The sequence below is a fragment of the Artibeus jamaicensis genome, unplaced genomic scaffold (assembly GCF_021234435.1).
Source record: "Artibeus jamaicensis isolate MK-2021 breed Jamaican fruit bat unplaced genomic scaffold, CSHL_Jam_final contig_374, whole genome shotgun sequence".
NCBI classification, from domain to species: Eukaryota; Metazoa; Chordata; class Mammalia; order Chiroptera; family Phyllostomidae; genus Artibeus; species Artibeus jamaicensis.
In genome coordinates this window covers 856,491-879,587 of record NW_026521808.1, presented here as the reverse complement: position 1 = coordinate 879,587, position 23,097 = coordinate 856,491, and the positions used below count along the sequence as shown (strand labels likewise).

The window sequence follows — 23,097 nt, the reverse complement described above, 5'->3', positions numbered from 1 at the left end:
TGTTATATAACTTGTTTTGTTTAAAGTAAGCCCCTGGAGGAAATAATCAAATCAAATAACATAAGCAGAGACCACTAACTTCATTCATCCCCCCAAAATATTCAGTGATTGAAAAAATCACATACTGAGTGGTTGTGGGAAAGAACTGTGCCCAATGAAATCCACACAACTGTGACCCTTTTCTTTGAGGCACTGAGAAACCTGGAAAGAGAGCTAATTATTGATATTTCTCTCTGTAAAACTAGAGTTTAGCTACTACAATTCTTTGACAGATAATAGCCTATTACTGCATATAGAGATTCTGTTTCCAGATGGTGCAGTTAGGGATCATTTCCCCCAGTAAATGCTGTGTGAAATCACAGGGCACCACTAAATATCTGTGAGTTTTTCTGTTCACAGTCAACCTTCCTTGACACTCTTTTGGAACTACCAGGTGACAGAAATACCTCTGAAGAAACAATCAAGGGCTTTCCTTATTGTTTCCCAATCACTACTTCCCATTCTGCATCAATTAAATAGACAATTTGTTCCCTCTTACCTGGGGTCTCCAGGCATTAGTCCTTCCCTGGAGGTGAAGTCGGGCTTGTGAAGGAGACCAGGCGGCAAACATATTGTTTAAGTAGGATGAGGCAGTAATTTGTGCATCTGATATTGCTTTACTCTCCATTCCTAGTGGAATGTTGCAGCCTCAAAGAAATGAAAGCACAATGTAATCACAAGGACAAGAGGCAGCCTTGGTTCCACTAACCTGTCTCTACCGGCACTCTAGGACTACTGTCACCATGTTGTAATTTCTCAGGTATTAACTTTTGTACTGATTCTGTCATTGTTAACATGTGCCCTGTTTTTTGGTCAGCTCTGCTCAGCTTTGTTTGATTTCGATTTTCCATATTAATAGTAATGTAGGAGGCGGCTGTCCGTGGGGACTCCCATGGTTAGAATGACCAAGTCTTGGATTTGCCGAGGGCTGTGCTGGTTTTAGCATTAAAGTTCTATGTGCTGAGAAAACCTCCAGTCTCTGGAAAACTAAGACAATTTATTAATTATCCTACTCACGGTTGGAAGATGGCAGGAGATGAGATGACTTGGCACTTACTGTTTAAATCACAGCCCATCAACTCCATGCGAAGAGTACTGCGGAGGCTGTAGTGTGTTGGGTGCAAACGTATGTACCGAGCAATAATTGGAGGGTTAAAAATATTGTGTTTTATTCCAGATGAATCCACATTGCCAAAGAAAATCTGTAGAGGATTAGCACAGATGCATGGAAAGTGAAGAAAGAGCAAAAAGCAATTTCTACCAATTATATCTTCCCTCTAATTTTGCTTTGTGCATTTCTCAAAAGCAACCAACACTCAAAACCACTCTGGGTAGACAGGTGTTAGGATAGAGTACATGCAGGAGAAAAACACCAGGAAGAGGAATGGAAAAAGGAAGATATTAGGTATGTGCAGGTGAAGTAGTCTATTTTGGGGCCCTGTAAAAGGTTCACCAACAACTGAGGAAGCCATTTAGGGCTTTGCTAATCCAGTGTGGGCTACAGACCAGCATTATCAGCAACACTTCGGAGCAATTAGAAATGTAATATCTTGGGCCCTATTCCAGATTTACTGAATGAGAACATGAAATTTGAGAAGCACTAGCTTAGGGCAGAGTCAGCTGTGAAATAAGACTGGGACTCAGCAGCTTATCATACTAGTCTCAACAATCTTCTAAGAATTTGGGCTCTGCAGTCAAATGCTCTAACTAATGTCACCTCAGTTTTAAAAAAAGAATGTGGGCTCTGTGTGTGCATGTGTGTGAACTGTGGGGCATTAATTAATTAATGATTCTTTATGTATGAATTCATGAGAAAATGGTTAATATCCAACATATGGAATTTAGGACCTTGACATATCTACATTATAAAGTTCATGATGTATTTAAGGGAAAAGGAACACAGTTTGAGAACTATGGTGGTGATGCCAATTGAAAAGACCTAGAATTAAAACATGGCATATAGTGTAAGAAAAGTTGAAAATTGTATCTCATAAAATATCTGGTCCTCTGTATCTGCTTGAATACACTAATACACAAATCAATGTAAGTTTGTTATACAGGGTGGGGAAAAGTGGGTTATAGTTGTTCATATGGAAAATAATGCAATCATTAATAAATAATAATATAAAAATAAACTCTGTTTCATGTACTCACAACTGTAAATCTATTTTTGCCCCACCCTGAACCACATATCAGAGTTATAGTATTATGAAGAATTAAAAAATTGTTTTTTAAAAAAATTCTCCTATGGGAGAAAAATATTAATAAGTGTATGGCATTTCCCCATAAATTATAGCATTATTTTTATAAATGTATCTGCTTCATTTTTTACTCAGTGCATGTGTCTTGATTAGAAACCTTCTTAGAGTGACAATGTATTAATTCAACAAATAGTTAATGACTACACAAATTCTAAATTCTTTATATTGTGTGCCAGGAATTGTGCTAGAAGGTTTCATTGGTTAATTCTACTAAATGTATTTTTTTTAGTATTAATTGGATCATTTATTTTCTTTTCAGTTTGTTTTCAAGTTACCGATGTTAAAAAACCTCTCACAGTGATTTGGTTTCTATTTTTTTCCCTCCCTCCCTAGATTACCTGCTAACTGAAGAAAAGTTAGTGGTACATAACAGAAATGCTTACAGAAGCATCAAAAGTAACATCACACAAATAAACAAGTAGCAATATAATCAAAGTAAGAGGTCAAAAAAATTTTAATGATATGAAAATACCCTTTTACATTAAACCAGGTGGATCCCATTACTAAAATACAGTACTCACAAAACCTTATGATTTTATTTCATTTTTTTGTTTTTTCAAACTATGTCTTTATGTCACTTAAAAGAAGAGGGGAATGGACAAGCTTATCTTTTGACCAAGGAAATAAAAGTTTCAGCTTTCCATTTCCTCAACAATCAATAACACTTTTTTTCATATGGGTTGCATTACTTTTCTAAAATTTTGCTCAATTGCACTTCACATTCAATATTATTTTGTATTAGCTTCATGTGTACAGCAGTGTGGTCGGACAATCACATACTTTATAAAGGGTTCCCCCTGATATTTTCAGTACCAAGCTGGCACCATACACAATTATTATAATGTTATTGATTATATTTCCTATGCAGTACTTTACATCCCTGTGACTATTTTGAAACTACCATGTGTAATTCTCTTTTTTTTAATTGTTTAAGTACAGCTGTCTCCAATCCCCCCCCCCACTACTCCCTTTGGCTTTGTCCATGTGTCCTTTATACATGTTCCTTGATGACCCTACTAATTTTTCTTCCCATTATCCCCTCCCACATCCCCAGTAGTTGCTGTCAGTTTGTTCTTTATTTCAATGTCTCTGGTTATATTTTGCTTGCTTCTTTGTTTTATTTATTAGATTCCACTTATAGGTGAGATCATATGGTATTTGTCCTTTACCACCTGGTTTAAAAACTAGGACCATTAAAGGACCACTTAGCATAATGCTCTCCAGGTCCATCCATGCTGTCGCAAAGGGTAGGACTTCTTTCTTTCCGCTGTCCAGTATTCCATTGTGTAAATGTACCATAGTTTTTTGATCCACTCGTTTACTGATGAGCACCTAGGTTGCTTCCAGTACTTGGTGATTATAAATTGTGCTTCTATGAACATTGGTGTGGATAGTTTCTTTTGAACTGGTGTTTCAGGGTTCTTAGGGTATAATCCCAGCAGTGGAATTGCTGGGTCAAAAGGCACTTTCATTTTGAGTTTTCTGAGGAAATTCCATACTACTTTACACAGTGGCTGCACCAGTCTTCATTCCTGCCAATAGTGTATTAGGGTTCCCTTTTCTCTACAACCTAACACTCGTTGTTTGTTGATTTGTTTTTGACGGCCATTCTGACTGGTACAATGTGTAATTCTCAATCCCTTTCACCTTTTTCATCACATGTCCCACTTCCTCATGTTTGGCAACCATCAGCATGTTCTCTGAATATGTGGATGTGTTTGTTTTGTTTGTTTATATTGTTTTTTTGAATCTACCTATATGTGAAATCATATGGTATTTGTCTTTGTCTGACTTATTTTTCCCATTCATGCCTCTGCAAATGGTAAGATTTTGTTCTTTTTTATGGCTGAGTAATATTCCATTGCATACCTGTACCACAGGTTTTTATCCACTCATGTATTGATGGGAACATGGATTTATTCCATAGCTTGGCTACTATATATAATGCTGCAATGAACATAGAGGTGTATATATTTTTCCAGATTAATGTGTTGGGCTTCTTTGGATATATACCCAAATGTAGGATTGCTGAGTCATAATGCAGTTTCATTTTTAATTTTTTGAGAAACCTCCATACTGTTTTCCATAGTGGCTGCACCAGTGCACCTTCTCACCAACAGTGGATGAGGGTGCCCTTTTGTCTACATCTTGCCAACACTTGTTGTTATTTTATTGATGATAGCCATTCTGACACATGTGAGGCAATATCTCATTGTGGTTTTCATGTTCATTTCTCTGATGATTAATGATATAGACCATCATTTCACATGTCTATTGTCCATCCATATGTCCTCTTTGCAAAAGTATCTATTCAGGTCCTTTGCCCATATTTTAATTGGATTGTTTGGGGTTTGTAGGGTTTTTTGGTATTGAGTTGTATGAATTCTTTATAAATTTCAGATATAAACCCTTTATCAGATGTATTATTAGCAAATATGTTCTCCCATTCAGTTGTCTTTCATTTTGTTGATGGTTTCTTTTTAGTTAAATGTAGTCCAATTTGTCTTTCATTTCCCTTGCCTGATGAGATATATTAGAAAAAATATTACTAAGAGAAATGTCTAAGATTTTGCTACCTGTGCTTTCTTCTAGGAATTTTATTATTTTGAGCCTTAAGTTTAAATCTTTAATAGATTTTGAGTTTATTCTTTATGTGGTGTAAAAAGCTGGTCTAGTTTCATTTTGTGCATGTATCTGTGCAATTTTCCTGTTACCATTTATTGAATGGACTGTCTTTACCCCATTTTATGTTCTTGCTTCCTTTGTCAAATATTAGTTGACCATATAGGCATGGGTTTATTTCTGGGCTTTCTATTCTGTTCAGTTTATCAGTATATCTGTATTTATGCCAATACTATATTGATTTCATTACTATGGCCTTATAGTATAGTTTGATATTATGTAACTATAATTCCTCCAACTTTGTTCTTCTTACTCAGGATTGCTGAGGCTATTCAGGGTCTTTTGTGGTTTCATGTAAATTTTTGGCTTGTTTGTTCTACTTCTGTGAAATACATCATTATTATTTTGATAGGAATTGCGTTGAATTTATACATTGCTTCGGGTAGCATGGACAGTTTAACAATGTTAATTCTTCCTATCCATGAACACAGCATGTGTTTCCACTTATTGTATCTTCTTTAATTTCTTTTTTCAGTGTCTTCTAATTTTCTGAGTACAGGTATTTTACTTCCTTGGTTAAATTTATTCCTAGGTATGTTTTTAAATCCAATTTTAAATGGTACTGTTTCGCAGTTTCCCTTTCTAATAGTTCATTACTTGTGTATTAAATGCAACCAATTTCTGGATATTTATTTTATATCCTGCTACTTTACTAAATTTATTTATCAGTTCTAGTATTTTTTGGTGCAGTCTTTAGGGTTCTCTATATACAGTATCATGTTATCTGCAAATAATTACAGTTTTACTCTTTTCTTTCGAGTTTGGATGCCTTTTATTTCTTCCTCTTGTCTGATTGCTGTAGCTAGGACTTTCAGTACTATGTTGATTAAGGGTGTTGAAAGTGGACATCCTTGTCTTGTTCTTGATCTGCAGGGAAAGGCCTTTAGTGTTTTGCCATTGGGTATGATATTAGCTGTGATATTAGCTATGATATTGTCATTATGTTCAGATGTGTTCCAACCATTCCCACTTTGCTGAGAGTTTTTCAGATTAAAAATGGGTGCTGCATTTTGTCAAAAGCTTTTTCTGAATCTATTGATATATATAATCATATGATTTTATCATTTGTTTATGTGATGTATCACATTTATTGATTTGTGCATATTGCACCAACCTTGATCCCAGGAATAAAACCCAGGTGATCATGATGTATGACCTTTTTTCAGTTATTTATTTATTTATTTATTTATTTTCCCATTACCATTTAGTCTCCTTATACCTCCCTCTCTGCTGTAATCACCACACTTTTGTCCATGTCCATTAGTCCTTCCTGTATATCACAGAACTAGAACAAATATTTAAAAAATGTATATAGAACCACAAAAGGCCCTACATAGCAACAGCAATCCCGAGAAGAAAAGAACAAGTTGGAGGAATCACACTACCTAATATCAAACTATAGTATAAGGACATGGTAGTCAAAACAGCCTGGTACGGGCATGAAATCAGACACACAGATCAATGGAATAGAATAGAAAGCCCAGAAATAAACCCACACTTTTTCAGTCAATTAATATTCAACAGAGGAAGCAAGCACATACAAATATAATTTATTCGATTAATGGTGTTGGGAAAATTGGACAGATATATGCAGAAAAATGAAACTAGACCATCTTCTTATACCACACACAAGAATAAATTTAAAATGGATTAAAGATTTAAATGTTAGAATTAAAACCATAAAAATCCTAGAAGAAAAAACAGGCAGTAAAATCCTGGACATTGCTCATAGCACTATATATTTTTACTGATGTATCTCCTAAGGCAAAGAAACAATAACGACAACAACAACAACAACAACCCAAATGGGACTACCTCAAACTAAAAAGATTTTGCACAACAAAGAAAATCATCAACAAAATAAAAAGACAACCCACAGAATGAGAGAACATATGTAGTGATACATCTGATAAAAGGTTAATATCCAAACTTTGTAAAGAGCTTACAAAAGTCAACACCAAAAAACCCCCAAACAAACAAAAACCCAAACAATCTGATTTAAAAAATGGTTACAGGACCTCAATAAATACTTCTCCAAAGAGGAGATACAAATGGCCAATAGACATATAAAAAGATGCTCAATGTCACCACTCTTCAAAGAGATATAAATTAAAACCACAATAAGGTATCACCTCACACCTGTCAGGATGGGTATCATCAATAAATCAATAAACAACAAGTGCTGGTAAGGATGTGGAGAAAGTGGGACCTTCATACACTCTCACTGGGAGTGCAAAGTGGCACAGCCACTGTGGAAATCAGTTGGGAAGTTCCTCAGCAAGTTAAACACAGAATTACCTTATGGCCCAGCAATTCCACTCCTAGATATATACCCAGAAGACCTGAAAACAGGTGTTCAAACAGAACCCTGTACAGGAATGTTCACCGCAGTGCTAGTCACAACAGCCAGAAGGTGAAAATCACCCAAAAGGCCATCAGCTGATGAACAGGTGCACAACACGTCGTCCATCCACACAATGGAAGTCTCAAGTGCTGATGCATGCTGGCATGTGAGTGAACCATAAGGAGAACATTATGCTAAGTGAAGGCAGCCAGAGACACAAAAGGCCACCTACTCGTTGTATGATTGCATCTCTAGAAGTCTCTAGAGTGGACACACCTCTATGCACAGGAAGCAGGCTCCTATTTGCCTGGGTTCTCGGGGAGAGGAGAGGTTGTCAGCCAGGGGAGGGGGAGCGGGGCAAGGGGTGGGCAGTGGGGAATGACTGCCTGATGGGTGCAGGGGTTTCTTTTTGGGTGGTCCCAACGTCATGGAAGTAGACAGTTGTGATGGCCGCCCAACACCACGAGTGCTGACCTGGTGCCATGGGATCATACATGTTTGTTGCTGTTTCCGTACAACATTCCTGGCCAGAGGAAACAGAGAGCTCCGTCGAAGAGACGGCCCAGTGGGCCGCGTGCGCAGGGTGCCACCAAGCGCCCTTGCTTGGCAGGCCCAGGCCCACAAGGGCCAATGGCAAAGCAGTAACCTCATGGAACTTCGGGGGTGTCACACAGCCTGTGCCTCCACCAACCAGGGGCCGGCCCGTGGTTGCTAGGATACGCAGCAGGGGCCTGTGTACTGGCCGTTCAGAGACGTTGGGACCAACTGCCCAATCTCACCTGACCGCACCTGACCTCACCTGGCCGCACGGAGACACCCCGCAGCACCCCGCAGCACACTGCAGAGCTAGGCCGGTGGGAGCAAGAGCACCCAACACCCAGCATGCCTGGTCGAAGGAGCCGTAGGGGGTCGTCTGGTACCGGTCACCATAGCCAGAGGCGGATCCGCACCCGTACCTCCAGAGCTGAGCTGCTTTTCTCCGTCAGCCACGTGGAGCGCCTCCTGCGCGAAGGCCACTACGCCCGGCATCTGACCTCATCCGCACCCGTGTTCCTTGCTGCCATCATACAATATCTGACCGCCACTGTCCTGCAGCTGGCCGGGAACGAGGCCCAGAGGAGCGGCTGCAGGCGCATCACCCCAGAGCTGGTGGACATGGCCATCCACAACAACGCCCTGATCAGTGTCTTCTTTGAGGGTGTCATCGTTTCCCTAGTGGCCCCGGGCTGGCAGTAGCTGCCCAACTGGACATGGGTTCTCTGGGCCTCAACCCCAGGGCGCCAGGCCTCTTTGCAGCCCAAGCAGCCCAAGCCTGGCTGGTGCCTTGGGCAAAGCTATTGAAAATAAATAGTTTACTCTTGAAAGAAACCCATGTGCCTGCTTCGGTCACTGTGTCTGCGTGGGGGTTGAGGGACAGAAGTCATTGGAGGGATCGGGGCAGGGTGGTGTCTGCCAGCGGGTGAGGGTGGAGTCAGGGATGGTGAGAGGAGCAGCCTCCGGAGGTGCCGGTGCAGGGTGTGGCCCTGGGTGGGGGAGGCTGCCTGAGATGGCTGTGAGGATGGGGTGTGGAAGACTCCCCCATGGCCTCTGAGCAAGTCAAAGCCCATCAAAGTCCCCCGAAGGATGGTGTTCATGGGGGTGGAGTGCTTAGACCATGGCTAAGGCATCGTGATAGGGTGAATGTGTCATGCCAACTCGGGTGCGAGATGATGGAGGGGACAGAGGGGTTGGCGTGGACTCCAATGGGGCAGTGGATGGACGGGAAGATTGGTGGGGGTGGAGGGCAATCAAGAAAATCCGAAATCCGAATGATGGTCACACGGGATCAGGAGTTCAGTTTGACTCCTGGTCCCTGAGAGATATTAGGAAACACCCTTAGCAACCTGGGTAAACAAGCTGTCACCTAGCAACAGAGGCGCGGGGCCAGGCCCCGCCTCAGGAACCCGATATTTTGCATATCATTAGGGCAATAAGGGGGCTCCAGGCTTAGGTGCGGGCGAGGTCGCGTGGCTAGCTTCAGCTGGACGCTGGGCACGTTGCAGCCAACCGCCGGCACTCGCACGTCCACCAGCTGCGTAGGCGCGCCCGGAAGTGCTCGGCCTGGGAACATGGCGGCGTCTGCGAGCGGCCTGGGAGGCGCGGGCCCGGGGCCGGATGCTGGGGACTTCCTGGCCAGGTATCGGCAGGTGTCGAACAAGCTGAAAAAGCGGTTCCTGCGGAAGCCTAATGTGGCGGAGGCCGGCGAGCAGTTCGGACAACTGGGCCGAGAGCTGCGTGCCCAGGAGTGCCTGCCTTACGCGGCCTGGTGCCAGCTGGCGGTTGCGCGCTGCCATCAGGCGCTCTTCCACGGACCCGGGGAAGCTCTGGCCCTCACCGAGGCCGCCCGCCTCTTCCTGCGGCAGGAGCGCGATGCGCGCCAGCGCCTCGTCTGCCCAGCCGCCTACGGGGAGCCGCTGCAGGCAGCAGCCAGCGCCCTGGGTGCTGCTGTGCGCCTGCACCTTGAGTTGGGCCAGCCGGCCGCTGCCGCCGCCCTCTGCCTGGAGCTGGCCGCCGCCCTGCGCGACCTGGGTCAGCCGGGCGCTGCCGCTGTCCACTTCCAGCGCGCCGCTCAACTTCAGCTGCCCCAGCTGCCCCTGGCCGCACTGCAAGCACTCGGCGACGCCGCCTCCTGCCAGCTCTTGTCGCGCGACTACAATGGCGCCTTGGCGCTCTTCACGCGCATGCAACGCCTAGCGCGGGAGCACGGCAGCCACCCGGTGCAGCCGCTGCCGCCGGTCCCACTGCAGCCGCAGCCTCAGGTACAGCCGCAGCCGTTAGGCCTCCAGCATGGACTCGGCGCGTCCCCAGCCCTGCAGGCTGCGCTGCTCCCTCCGAATGCTGGCTCTGCGGCCGCACCCTCTCCCGCAGTACTGGGCGCCTTCTCAGACATCCTTGTACGCTGTGAGGTATCCCGCGTGCTGCTGCTGCTACTCCTGCAACCACCACCCGCCAAGCTCCTCCCAGAGCATGCCCACACCTTGGAGAAGTACTCCTGGGAGGCTTTCGACAGCCATGGGCAGGAGACCAGTGGCCAGCTTCCCGAGGAGCTCTTTCTGCTGCTCCAGTCCTTGGTCATGGCTACCCACGAAAAGGACACGGAAGCCATCAAATCGCTGCAGGTGGAGATGTGGCCACTGTTGAGTGCCGAGCAGAACCACCTCCTTCACCTCGTTCTGCAAGAAACCATCTCCCCCTCAGGACAGGGGATCTGATGGCTCATACTAACCAAGTGACTTTTCGCCTGTTACCAGACCTCATGCATCTGCCTTTGCTTTTGGGGGAAAATAAAACACATTGATCACAGCAGTTCTACCTTGGTTTAGCTTATTCTCTTGCTACCATAAAGATTTATTCCCACAGCAGTGGGAGAAAAAGACAATATGAAAAGATCGTAATAGAACACATGCCTCGCTTCCCTAAAACTGCAACATAAATATGAGAATCCTTTTATCTATCCATTTCCTCTTCCACCCGTTGCCCTGCCCCTATCCTCCCACCCCTCAGTCTTCATTTCATTGTCAGGATTTTATTTTGCACAGCTGTCAAATATTTAAGCTATGTGATTTTTAAAAAATTGTGACTAATTTCTTGGTGTATTTGTATATCTGGCTATGTGATCACCCATTTCTTTGTTTTATCCACCCCATATGTGTTGGTGGGAATCATTTCATTCTTACAATAATTATTATACCCCTAAATCCATGATAAAGCCATTACAATACTAATTTGTGGTTTAGATATCCTTAATGTATAAAATGGGTATAACATCTACCTGTTAAGAGTCAGAAAGCAGAAACAGTTCTTTTTTAGTTTTGAGATGTATTTATGTATTTGAAATTGACAGTGTGCCTAGTGTGTGGGCTATGCCAGACAAGGAATCTAGAGAGATAATTTGTGATGTGGTTCTTACTGAGACAATATCAATACAAATGTATCTAGGTTAAGGTTGGGTTGGGGGTAATTTGGGGTCTTCTGCAACTCTTATTTATCTCAAATATGTAAAATCAGCATGGTTCTTTGGTGTGTGATTATTTATATGCAAGCCAGTGTAGTTGTTCCTCAAGACCGCAATGGCGGTCCATTTTAAAACACCAAATTTCCAAGGCTTTTTGGTTCAAATGTTACATGCAAACCCACTTAGCTGCTTTTTAAAAAAATTCAGTTTTATATTCTTAACAGTTTCAAAAGTGATAAGAACTCTGCAGAGTATAATCTCAATCATTCAGCTTTGGGAAAATGCATTTTTTAAACTGAAGTTGTATATAGTATAATCTTTTAGGATGGATCTAAGGACACAGTTTGGGAGTAGGTTTTTGTTTTGAAGCTTTTTGGGGGAGTGGGTATGTGGACAGTTGTCACTATGAGTTAAGTGCCCTAAAATGGGTGGGACTTTTGGGGTATTCTTTTGTACTTATGTTTCAACAGTGTGGAAGCAATAAGTGAGGATCTACAGGACACACCTATTTGAGACAGATTGAGCCATGATTCCTGTGCTTTCACTTGGCTGCCAAGAAAGGTCCTTTGGAGCCCAAAAAGCCTAGTCCAGTTTACTGAAAAAGTGGTAAGTTTCCATGCTCCTCTGTGCTTTTGCTTTTTCTGAACACTCCTCTCACCTTGGGCTGCAAGCCTGGCCTGCTGCCTTACTGTCTCATGACAGGAATGCTTAAGAATTATGTGATAGTATTTGGATTTGGGCTTAAGAAAAGTCCTTCTTAGGCCTCTGATCTAAACTTGAATTGAGGAGGTGGGTGGAGGGGATTACCAGAGAGGCAAGTATTTGGATACACAAGTATAATTTTAGGAAGCACTATAGACTGTTTTCCATTTGCCATTGCCTCATTTATTTATGTCCCTCAGAAATTTTATCGTAGGGATAGCTGGACCTAGGTTGGATTTCATTGCTTTTGACAGAGTTCTGTTGCTACATACCAACTTAATATAAAAATTAACACTGATTTCTAACATGACCAAAAAATAAATATTTTAAAGGACATAGTCTTCTTTTTCACTTGAAAACCAGAGGGGAAGATCTGCATCATTGAAATATTCATTGACAATTTGAAATTAACATTTAAAATATTATAAACTTGAAAATGGTGGCAGTAGCCCTGGCTGGTATGGCTCAGTGGATTGAGTGCAGGCCTGTGAACCAAAGGATTACTGGTTCAATTCCCAGTCAGAGCACATGCCTGGGATTTGGGCCATGTCCCCAGTAGGAGGCATGTGGAGAGGCAACCACACATTGCTGTTTCTCCTTTTACTCTCCTTCTAAAAATAAGTAAAATCTTTAAAAAATGGAGGCAGTAAATCACTGACCTTTAAAGGGTGTTGGGGGTTCCCCTTTTCCTCCTTTATGAGGGACTTCTATGATAAATATTTCTTATGAAAAATATTTTGTAGGTGAGTGGTGCAAAGATATAAAAACATTTGAGAAATACTACACTGGAGGAAGGCTACTAAGATGGGAATTTATAAATTAGGCAAGCTCTGGGTTGGAAGGGTTCCGAATAATGTTAACTGGCTGCTATCTACTGCCATTAGACTAGACCACCAGTCCACCGACTTTCTGTAAAGGACTAGATGGAAATGTTTTAACCTTTTAAGGCCACAAATGGTCTCCGTTGCATAGTTTTCTTTGTTTTTGCAACTTTAAACATATAAAAAACCATCCTTAACTCACAGTCCAAAAAAAGCACGTTGCACACAAGTCCAAATCCATGGGTTCTAGTTTGCTCACCCTTTGCTTGAACCTAGAACATCCTATAGTTGGCCCTCAAACTGCACTGGTCCACTTATGGTCAGATATTTTCAGTTGACCCATGCAGTTCAAACCCATATCGTTCAAAGGTCAACTGGCAATTGGAATTCCATGTATGTGGAGGGCCATCTTTAAGCTACAGATGGATTTTCAACTGCATGGGTCATGGGCACCCCAACCCTCTGAGTTGTTCAAGGGTCAACCATACTCAATAACTTAAACTAATGACCCTTATGAGAGAAGTTAATAACTATTTTATCCTTATTGAACAAGAAAGATTGACAATAGAATGGCCATCATAAACAAAGCAACAAACAACAAGTGTTGGAGAGGTTGTGGAGAAAAGAGAACCCTAGTGCACTGTTGGTGAGACTGCATACTGGTGCAACCACTGTGGAAAACAGTATGGAATTTCCTCAGAAAACTAAAAATGGACCTGCTTTCTGATCTAGCAATTCCACTGCTGAGATTATATCCTATGAGCCCTGAAACACCAATTCAAAAGAACCTATGCACCCCAATGTTCATAGCAGCAGAATTTACAATAGCCAAGTGCTGGAAGCAACCTAGGTGCCCAGTAAATGAGTGGATCAAAAAACCATGGTACATTTCCACAATGGAATTCTATGTAGCAGAAAGAAAGAAGGAGCTCTTAACCTTTGCAACAGCATGGGTGCAACTGGAAGGCATTATGCTAAGCAAAATAAGCGAGGCAGTGAAAGACAAATATCAAATGATCTCACCTTTAACAGGAACCTAGTCAACAAAACAAACAAAAAGCAAAATATAGCCAAAGACACTGAAATGGAGAACAGGCTGACAGTGACCAGAGGGGAGAAGGGAGTGAATTTCAGGGGAAAAGGGTGAAGGGTTTGCAGGAACAAGTATAAAGGATGCATGGACAATAACAGGGTGGGGTGTGGAAATGGGAAAGAGGTGGGGAGGGCTGGTGGGGGTGGGCTAGGGTGGGGGGAAAAGGCAGAAAGCTGTACTTGAACAACAATTAAAATGTAAAAAAAAAGATTGACGATAAATGAACTAGTCATTCAACTGCAGATTCTAGGAAACAAAAATACACCAATAGAAAGTGAAAGACAGTTTTTAAAGTTTTGAACAGAAGTTACTGAATTATAAAACAACACCTTAAAAGTCTATGTACAATTTTTAGACCAAGAGTTGATTCTTTGAATATCCAAAAGAATAGACAAGCACTCAATAACTCTGATAAAGGGGGGAAAAGAGATGCATATGTGTATATGTAGCTAAAGATATATAGCATGGGAAGGGAGATAGGACTCTAATATACACATTTATAGCAATTAATTACAGGCAACAAAATGAGAATGCCAATAATGAAGCATCTATCACTAAATAAGGCACAAGGCTCAGTGACTTTCCCATCTGACTTTCATTAAACACATGATTACTATATTAATTAAACTATTTTAGAGTAATAGTGTAATGGAAAATAGAAGCTTTTCTACTTTATTTTCAAGTTTAGTATAACTTTCATGCCAAAACCTGATAAACAGAGCCTCTGAAAAAGGTAAACCAACTTTATTGATTAGTATAGATAGAAAAATTTTAAACAGGTTGCTAGCAAATAAGGCAAATTAGATCCAGATAAGTTTAAAATAATTAATACACTGTGACAGAGGGCAGTTTTCCTAGGAATGTAGCACAGTACTGTGCTGGAGCTTGCTAGTACTGGCTTGTGAGAGCCAGTTATGCTCATGTGTTCCAATCTACATTCAGTGATGTTATACCAGCAGCTTGGAACCTGGTATGATGGGCATATTTACATCGTAGATCAGCAAATGCTACAGATAAGGGCTTTCCCTCTAATAGCCACCCCTCTGCATTTTTTCCTAGAGCCAGTTGTTAACATTTGCCAGCACACCATTGAGTATAAGTATAATTTGAAATGTGATCATATGAAAGATGCTCAAAAAGTATTTGATGACATTCTGCAGACATCCCAAACGAGGTAAGAATAGAAGAAAACTTTAAACATGATAAAAGGTATTCGTTTGAAACTAACAGTGAACATTATGTTAAATAGTGAAATATGGGATCCATCCTCATTAAAGTCAGGAACAAGATAGTCTTATTATATACATACATTATATACAGGGTCTGGCACAAATAATGCCCCTTTCTGTTACAAAATCTTTTATTACAAAATCATAAGTATGTAATTCTGTAACACAACAATATCACACTTAAGCACACCATGTGACATTTTAGGTGAAATGTTCAAATTAAAACTACAAATTATTATACCCATATTATTACCCTACCAACCACAGTCAAGCAGGCCTTACTTCTGCAGGACTCTATATATCTGTATATGTGACTTGTGTCTGTGTGTATGTATATTAATATATTAATCATAGATACATTTAGGTTGCTTGCTATTTCCTGCTTAGCATATTGTCATTAATGTAATGGACCAGTATGGTGTTTTGTGTGGTATCAAGATGTTTGGATTAATTTGGGTCTATATTATGATAAAGAACAAGGAAGCTGACATCACCCTGAGGCACAAACAGTAAAGTTAATATTACTCTTGTTCCTATTGTTTAAATGCAAACGGTTTGGAAGAAAACAACATTTTCTCAGTCAAAAGTTCTATATCAGTTGCATAGTTCTGTGTTAATTTGTTCCAGAGAAGATATCACATCTGGAATAGCAATTTTTTCATCACCACCTGATTAAATTTGTGATAATCTGTTATTTTCCCATGATTCTTCTGGGTTTTATAGTAACCAAACAGGGTCACTAGTCAACTCTTCCAGGTGTAATCACTGAGAGACTTTTATGCAGAGAAGGGATGACTGCTTCAGAGACTGGGGAAAGGTTGCCTTCTTAGGCAAAGAAGTTCAGGGGAGTATGGAGGTTTGCAATTCTCAGCCTTATCCATGCCTCCCTGAATGTACCCATACCAGGTCTCAGAGTTCTTTTCTTCCAGCAGTGCCCTTACCCTAGTATAATAGACCTTGTGGGGTTGAGCATTTAATTGTCTCTGCAACTATGCAGTTCATAAGCTCAGTCCCTAGATTTGGTCTTAAGTCCAAGTATCTGCCTATAACCACAGGATACAGAAGACTCCTCCACAGCCCCATGGATGTGTCCTGATTATTCATGTATGTTCATGGGTGTTCTTTTTTATGTATATTCACAACATTTAATTTCATTTTCCCTATGTATGTCATAAAAAGAAGGGCCATAAAAAGAAAAGTCATTCTACAATCAGGTGATGCTACACTTGTTGCCACAGCGACTAAACGCCATTGTCAATTTAATCTTCCAATGTCTTTTTCACCATCTGTAACTCATCCTATAATATAACTAGTGATGCATGGGAAATTGTGGTGCCACCATATGTCATGGATTACCCAACACCCAACCTTCTCCCTAGGCAAGAAAATTATACCTACATGCCTTGAATATATTAGCAACATAATCCTAGAATTACATTTTGAAAGTTTGTTTCCTCGGGCTACATCTGGCACCAATTACTGTATGAGACAGGGTTCCAACAAGAAACAGGTAATACTCAATTTAGGATAATCTGAGGAAAGTTTTAATAAAGGTCCTAGGTAGGAAGGTGGGGGCATGGTTTTACCATTTCTGGGCCTAGAGGGATGAGAGAAGGAGCAGAATCCTAAAGGAGGGAGTTAGGTAGATTCTTGTAGTGTTTTACAGAAATGACCACAAATTCTTTACACTACTCCTATTGAGAAATGGGGTCTATGTCTCTTCCCCTTGAATCTGGGTTAATGTGTGACTTGCTTATAATCAATTGAATGTCTTGGCAGTGATACCATGTGACTTAGAAGAATAGATCAGAAAAGGTAATGTATTCTCCACCTTGTTAGCTGGAACAATCACACTTAGAGTGCCTAAGATGCCACATAAGAAGTCTAACTACCTTGACAATGAACATGTATAAAGGACCCATGGTAATGGACAATAGGGTGGGGACTGACTGAGGGAGGGGGCATTGGTGGGGTAGGGGAGAACAATGGGGGAAATATTGGTACAACTGTAACTGAACAACAATACAAAAAACAAAGTCTAACTATCTTAAGACTGTCATGCTATGAGAAGCCCAGGCCTCATGGAGAGGCCATTTAAAGTTACTTCAGTCAACAGCCTCAGATGCTAGATCCTGGTTAGGTTAGTCAGCACCAACCACCAGTCATGCAAGTGAATATGCTGCCAGATGCTCCAGCCTCTAATTGTCTAATCTTCCCAGATGAAGTCCCAAATATTGTGGAACAGAGACAGGTTATCCCTGTTGTGCCCTGTTCAAAGTCCTGACCCACAGAATCCATGAATAAAACAAAATGGTTCTTTTAACTGCACTAAGTTTTTAGGTGGTTTAGTTCTTAGCAATAATAACTGGAAGAAGTACAGAAATACACTTTGAGGGGAATTGTGACCTTCAGTGTAGAGATACAGCCAAGTCCTTTGCAAGGAGGGAGCCCGTATAATAAATATTAGGAATGTTTTCTCAATCCATTGAGGTTTTACTTCCCAGTCATTCTTGTCAGTTTGGCTCAAATAAACTAAAAAATTCTTGGTGGGTTTGATTGTTTCTTACATTGACATTTACTGGCCATAGTCAGCAGTGTTCCAAAGAAGCCCATCTAGGACCACCTTGTAGACCCAGACTCATGCTAGGTACCGGGAGGGGTCCATTGTGCCTCACCCATTGTTTGCAAAGGGTGAACTTGGGTAAATTTCAATTGGAATTCCAGACTTCCCTGTTTTAAGGGATGAGGCCCTGACTTTATTTGAGCTGTCTTTTTAAATCCTCCAGGTGCAACTAAGATTAGGTGTTGACACAACCCAGGCTCAGGCAGGACTGGAGGAAAAAATGAGTGGCTGGTTTTTAACTTTAGTTTTTCAATTGGAATTACTTTCTGAGAGTCTGAAGTACAGACTCTACAGATCCCAACATAAAACTAAAATTAACATGAGAAATTGTGCCTCCAAGGCCAGAACTCCCAGACCTTAGCCCTCACTAATAAATACTCTTGGTGGGAAGCCTTGACTTGTAAGTTCTTTACAGAAATGGGAAGATTTAACTAGAAGTCAATCAACCTAAAATGGCCCAAATGCAGTTTTCTTTTGGTGCCTAAATTAATTTTTTTTGCATTCAAAATTAGAAAATGCTGGTGCTAAACCTAAACAATGAATGAGAAGTGTATATTGACTTGGTAATTAAATGCTTGGTAATTAAAAGCTTGGTAATTGAGGAGCACAAATAAATTTTTTAAAGTTAATATGAAATTGTACAGACTCTCTGAACTAAAAGCTTCTGAAGCTGATAAATGCCAATACCTCACTTCTCCCTCCCCTCTACAACTCTGAAACCAAAGTCTGTGAGTTTGTGTTTGAAATGCAGTGTACCTGGTCTCCAAAAACACTTTCTTTAAAAAAAAATTTATTGTGTTTTTTCCACTACCATTTAGCTTCCTTATACCCCTTCTGCAATCACCACACTGTTGTCCACGTCCATGAGTCTTTTTTCCTTATTGCTGTATCCCTACACCTTATAAACTCCACCTTCCTCAGCTGTCATCCTGTTCTCCATCTATATGTCTGTGTCTATTTTGCTTATTAGTTCAGTTTGTTTATTAGATTCCACATGTGAGTGAAATTGTATCGCATTTGTCTTTCTCTGACTGACTCATTTCACTAACATAATGTTCTCCAGTCCATCCATGCTGCAAAATCTCTTATCTAGACCATCTCTTAAAATGAAAAAAGTTTGGAAGGTAATTCTTGTCAAAAAAGTTGAAAAAAACCTTAGCCATACCTGATTATATCAATTTTAATTTATTTAAGCTATTCCTTTTTAAATTAGTGAATTTTTATTAAAGTTATTGGCTATCTATGCCCTGGCTGGTATGGCTCAGTGGACTGAGTGCCAGCCTGAGAACTGAAAGGTTGCCTGTTCAATTCCCAGTCAGAGCACATGCCTGGGTAGCAGGCAGGGTCCCCATTTGGGTGCATGTGAGAGGCAACCAATTGATGTATCTCTCACACATTGATGTTTTTCTACCTGTCTCCCTCCCTTCCCCTCTCTTTAAAAACAAATAAATAAAATTTTTAATAAAAATAAAGTTATTGGATATCTAGATATTTTGAAATGCTAAAACATTGAGTGCTAGACAAGTCTTGGGTTCTCCTGCTTCTGGCTTTTGTTGAAGAGAGGCTGTGGAGTGGATATGGAGCTGTTATTGAGTGTCTTGTTAGTAAATGTCTTTGTTAGAAGTGTGTTTCTTGAAAGTGAGTGTATTTGCCAATAGAGGAATCTATGTTTCTATTGGTTATGAAATGTATTAATAAAAGTCAATCTAGGGAATACTGGCTACTTATTTTTGGTTATCATGGGAAACTGTGGTTTCTGAAAGTTAAAATTTTAAATTGGAAAGAAAAAAAACAAATTAAGTTGGAAAGAAATTGCATGGTTTTGGTGATAGAAGGCATGGTATGGAAATACTTTTGAGGGAAAAGGAAGAAGGTGAATTGTTCTAAAGATGGTTATTTCTGAATGGGTAAGAAGTTCATGAAAATATGAAAGTTGTAGAAAGGTTTATAGAAAATTGTGAAGGTTACAGAAGTTTGTGGAAGTTTAAAGTTTGTAAAGAACCACCCCCCAGGCAGTCTCTCTCCTGTTGCTTAATTCCTTAGATTGAGTTTTCCTTTATTTCCACCACATAGTCAATACAGTCACAGCCCTTGAAGCTTTTATTGAAAGTCTCAACAGGTCTTCCTGCTTGTTGTTTAGGAACTTCCCTCCCTTTTTCAGTCTTCTCAAAAGTTACCAAGTAAATGAGAAAAATCTTGGGTCTTCTCTACAAAAATTAGTAATTGCGATTATGTGTATGGTCTTGATGTGTTCATTTGTATATTATGTGTAGTGTGTTTCTTTTTCCTGCCTCCAAATGGCATTACTAGGGTGCAATATTTTATTGGCCTAAAGAGATTAAGCAGGATCCTGTGGTCCAGACAAAATATTTGAGCTGGTTTAAGTTTGATTGATGTGTTTTTAAGTTATTACCATAAAATATGTGCTTATTTTACCCAGATTTACAAAAAAGATTTATGTTATGGTCTTTTGGTTAAGTTTGTTTGATAAACCTTCCAAAAGATTAAATTTTAAGAGAACTTTTAAACTGAGAAATGATTTTGAGTTATTCCAAGGGGCCCTGGAATACCTCAAAGATTTATTCTCTCTCCTTATAGAGGAAAAATTTAAAACTAATTAGGTTTATTTGAGATGCTTGAGGCTACAGGGGAAGCTTTGCCAAATAATAATAATAATGATAATGATAATGATAATAATAATAATAATGTTCTATTTGTATATTTATTTGATTTCATGTGGGAAGATTACAAGTTTACTTGGACAGTGATGCCCCAGGTATATACGGGAGAGTCCCACCTATTGTCTTAGATACTAAAAGCTGATTTAGAAGATGTTAAATTTCCTAGAGATTCCACTCTGATCCAATATGTGCATAATTTAGTTTATACTATAGAAAATTACCAGATTCCCCAAAGAACACAATAGAATATTAGAGAACATGCTCTGATTCTGTTTACCCCAGATAAAATATTTTGGTTATCCGATATGTAATGATGGGCTACTAATTAACCCTAAGAGAGGAATCCTGTCTTTTCCTCTTCCAAAAATAAGATAGCAGCTTAGGAGATTCCTGGGTTTGACTGGGCATTGTCGTAGTTGGATTCCAATTTTTTATTAATAGCCCAACTTCTATGTCTTGTTAAAATCAAATTGACCTGACCATCTTCTTGTTCCTAGGAATGGTTTATAGGAAACTCCTTGATAATGCTGATGTAATTTGGTTTACAGATAGATTTTTGAAAAATAAACAAAAATGTTACTGAGCTGGATATGCAATAATTTCCATGGTGGACATAACAAAGATCTGATTTACCTGAATAAGATCTGCCCAACAAGGCTAATTAATTTTTTTAACTCAGACTTGTCAACTGGCCCAAGATCAAATAGCCAATGTTTACACTGATCATAGCTATACCTTTGGTGTTGCTCACAACTTTAGAATATTGTTGAAGCAGTGAGATTTCCTAATCTTCTCAGGGCAGCCCATAAAGAGTGGAAAGTAGATTGCAAAATTATTAAATGTCATACAGAAATTGAAACAGTTGGCAATTATCAAAATTCCAGGGCTTTCTAAAGCTGCCACAATGGAAGCAAAAGGACAGTATTTAGCCAATGCTGCAGCGAGACAGGCAGCATTAAACAGCCAGATTACCTGAGAATGCCCCTTGATTTCTTTTTTTTTTTTTTTTTTAAACATCAATGTATGGTTGCTTATCGTGCGTCCCCTGCTGGGAACTGGCCTGCAGGGAACTGGTCTGCAACCCAGGCATGTGCCCTGACTGGGAATCGAACTGCGGTTGTCTGGTTCATAGGCCCGCGCTCAATCCACTGAGCTACACCAGCCAGGGCCTTGATTTCTATTAAATCCATAAAAAACACTCTTTTATAGTTCCAACGAGCAGCTGAGGAGGAAAAGAGAACATGGCAACAAAAGGGGGAAACTTTGTCCCAGACAAAGAGATATGGCTTGGACCCAATCAGAAACCAATCTTACTTCTAGGAGCTTAATTACCTACACTGTACTTTAACATGTAGATGAGTTAAAATTAGAGCCCTGAAAGGTGATTTCATGGAGTGAACAATATTACTGCCACTGTAGCTCATAAAGTACATAGCAGATATTCTATCTGTCCAAATATAACCCTGGACAATCATTCCATTGGTCCCAAGGACATTTCCTACTTCCTTTAGATCCAGCTGAGATATGGTAATTAGATTTTACCCAAATGCCACCATCTCAAGAATAGAAAAAAAATTATTAGTTATGATTTTGTATGGTTTGAGGCATTCCCTTGCAAGAGAGCAACACCTTCAATGGTAGGTAAATTATTTTTATTTATTATTTTTAAAAATATTTTATTCATTTATTTTTAGAGAGAGGAAGGTAGGGAGAAAGAGAGGGAGAGAAACATCAATGTGTGGTTGTCTCTCGTTTGTCCCCCACAGGGGACCTGCCCAAAACTCAGTCATGTGCCCTGACTGGGAATCAAACTTGTGGTCTTTTGGTCCACAGGCCAGCACTCAACCCACTGAATCACACCAACCAAGACAACTCAACTTCCCTTTTCTTCCAAACCCCTGAGGCACAAGTACCCCTGAGGAATAAGTACCATGCCAGAGTGGGAGATCACAAATCTCACTGTTATTATTATCACGTTTATTGTTGGCTGTTAACTGTCCTGTACCCACCTATGTAAAAACACTTGTCTATCATTTTACCTTTTTATCCAGTCCCAAAGGTTTTCCTGCTTTGCTTTCTCCTGCCTCCTTAATTTATCAGCAATGGATTTCACATAGCCCCCTCCCTCTTTTGATTATGCTGTATAAAATAAGGTGCAAAACTGCCATTTTCTGGAGCATTTTCTCAATCCATTGAGGTTTTGCTTTCCAGCAACTGTTGTCAATTTGGCTCAAATAAACTCACCAAAATTCTCAAAAAAAAACAAACCCCAAACAAACAAAAGAATAAATATCCTGATCTTAGTTTCTTTGCTTCCTATGATTTCTTTCCAGTGAAACACAATCAAAAGCCGCAGCATAAGGTAGCTTGTTAATGTATTCACACAGGTAAGGTTCACAGAACAAGGAGCAAGGTAGGGAAGCAGGGAAAGAGATCTAGACAGCTAAGCAGAAGCTATCTTGCACAGGGTCATCTGAAGACTTTGAACTTTATTCTGAAGACAAGAGAGAGACATTGAAATGTTTTAGGTAGGAGAATTAGATGATTATCCTTAAAATGACATACAGCTTTATTAGAGAAGAGACAAGAGGGAGAAGATTAGTTAGGAATGTAACAAAATAGGTCACT

At 40.4% G+C, this 23,097-nt stretch overlaps 3 protein-coding genes across 3 annotated transcripts in view; 2 read left to right on the top strand and 1 right to left on the bottom strand.

Moving 5' to 3' along the window:
- Window positions 1–23,097, bottom strand: part of F8 (coagulation factor VIII) — a 203,053-nt gene that overhangs the window by 10,839 nt on the left and 169,117 nt on the right. Inside the window, exons 23-24 of the mRNA XM_053664492.1 lie at window positions 1,097–1,241; window positions 539–687 (exon numbers count right to left, since the gene is read on the bottom strand). Of these exons, the coding sequence (XP_053520467.1) occupies window positions 539–687; window positions 1,097–1,241 (294 nt within the window). The remainder of the gene's footprint in view (window positions 1–538; window positions 688–1,096; window positions 1,242–23,097) is intronic.
- Window positions 8,209–8,562, top strand: LOC119055500 (histone H2A-Bbd type 2/3-like). The gene has a single exon (XM_037153719.2). The coding sequence runs from the start codon at window positions 8,209–8,211 to the stop codon at window positions 8,560–8,562; it is 354 nt and encodes a 117-aa protein (XP_037009614.2).
- Window positions 9,294–12,358, top strand: F8A1 (coagulation factor VIII associated 1). The gene has a single exon (XM_037153718.2). It carries the CDS (start codon window positions 9,435–9,437, stop codon window positions 10,575–10,577), a length of 1,143 nt encoding a protein of 380 aa, XP_037009613.2. The 5' UTR covers window positions 9,294–9,434; the 3' UTR covers window positions 10,578–12,358.

What these genes read in the sequence shown, in the direction of transcription:
- LOC119055500 (XM_037153719.2), top strand. Translation starts at nt 8,209, where the DNA reads ATGCCTGGTCGAAGGAGCCGTAGGGGGTCGTCTGGTACCGGTCACCAT.
- F8A1 (XM_037153718.2), top strand. Translation starts at nt 9,435, where the DNA reads ATGGCGGCGTCTGCGAGCGGCCTGGGAGGCGCGGGCCCGGGGCCGGAT.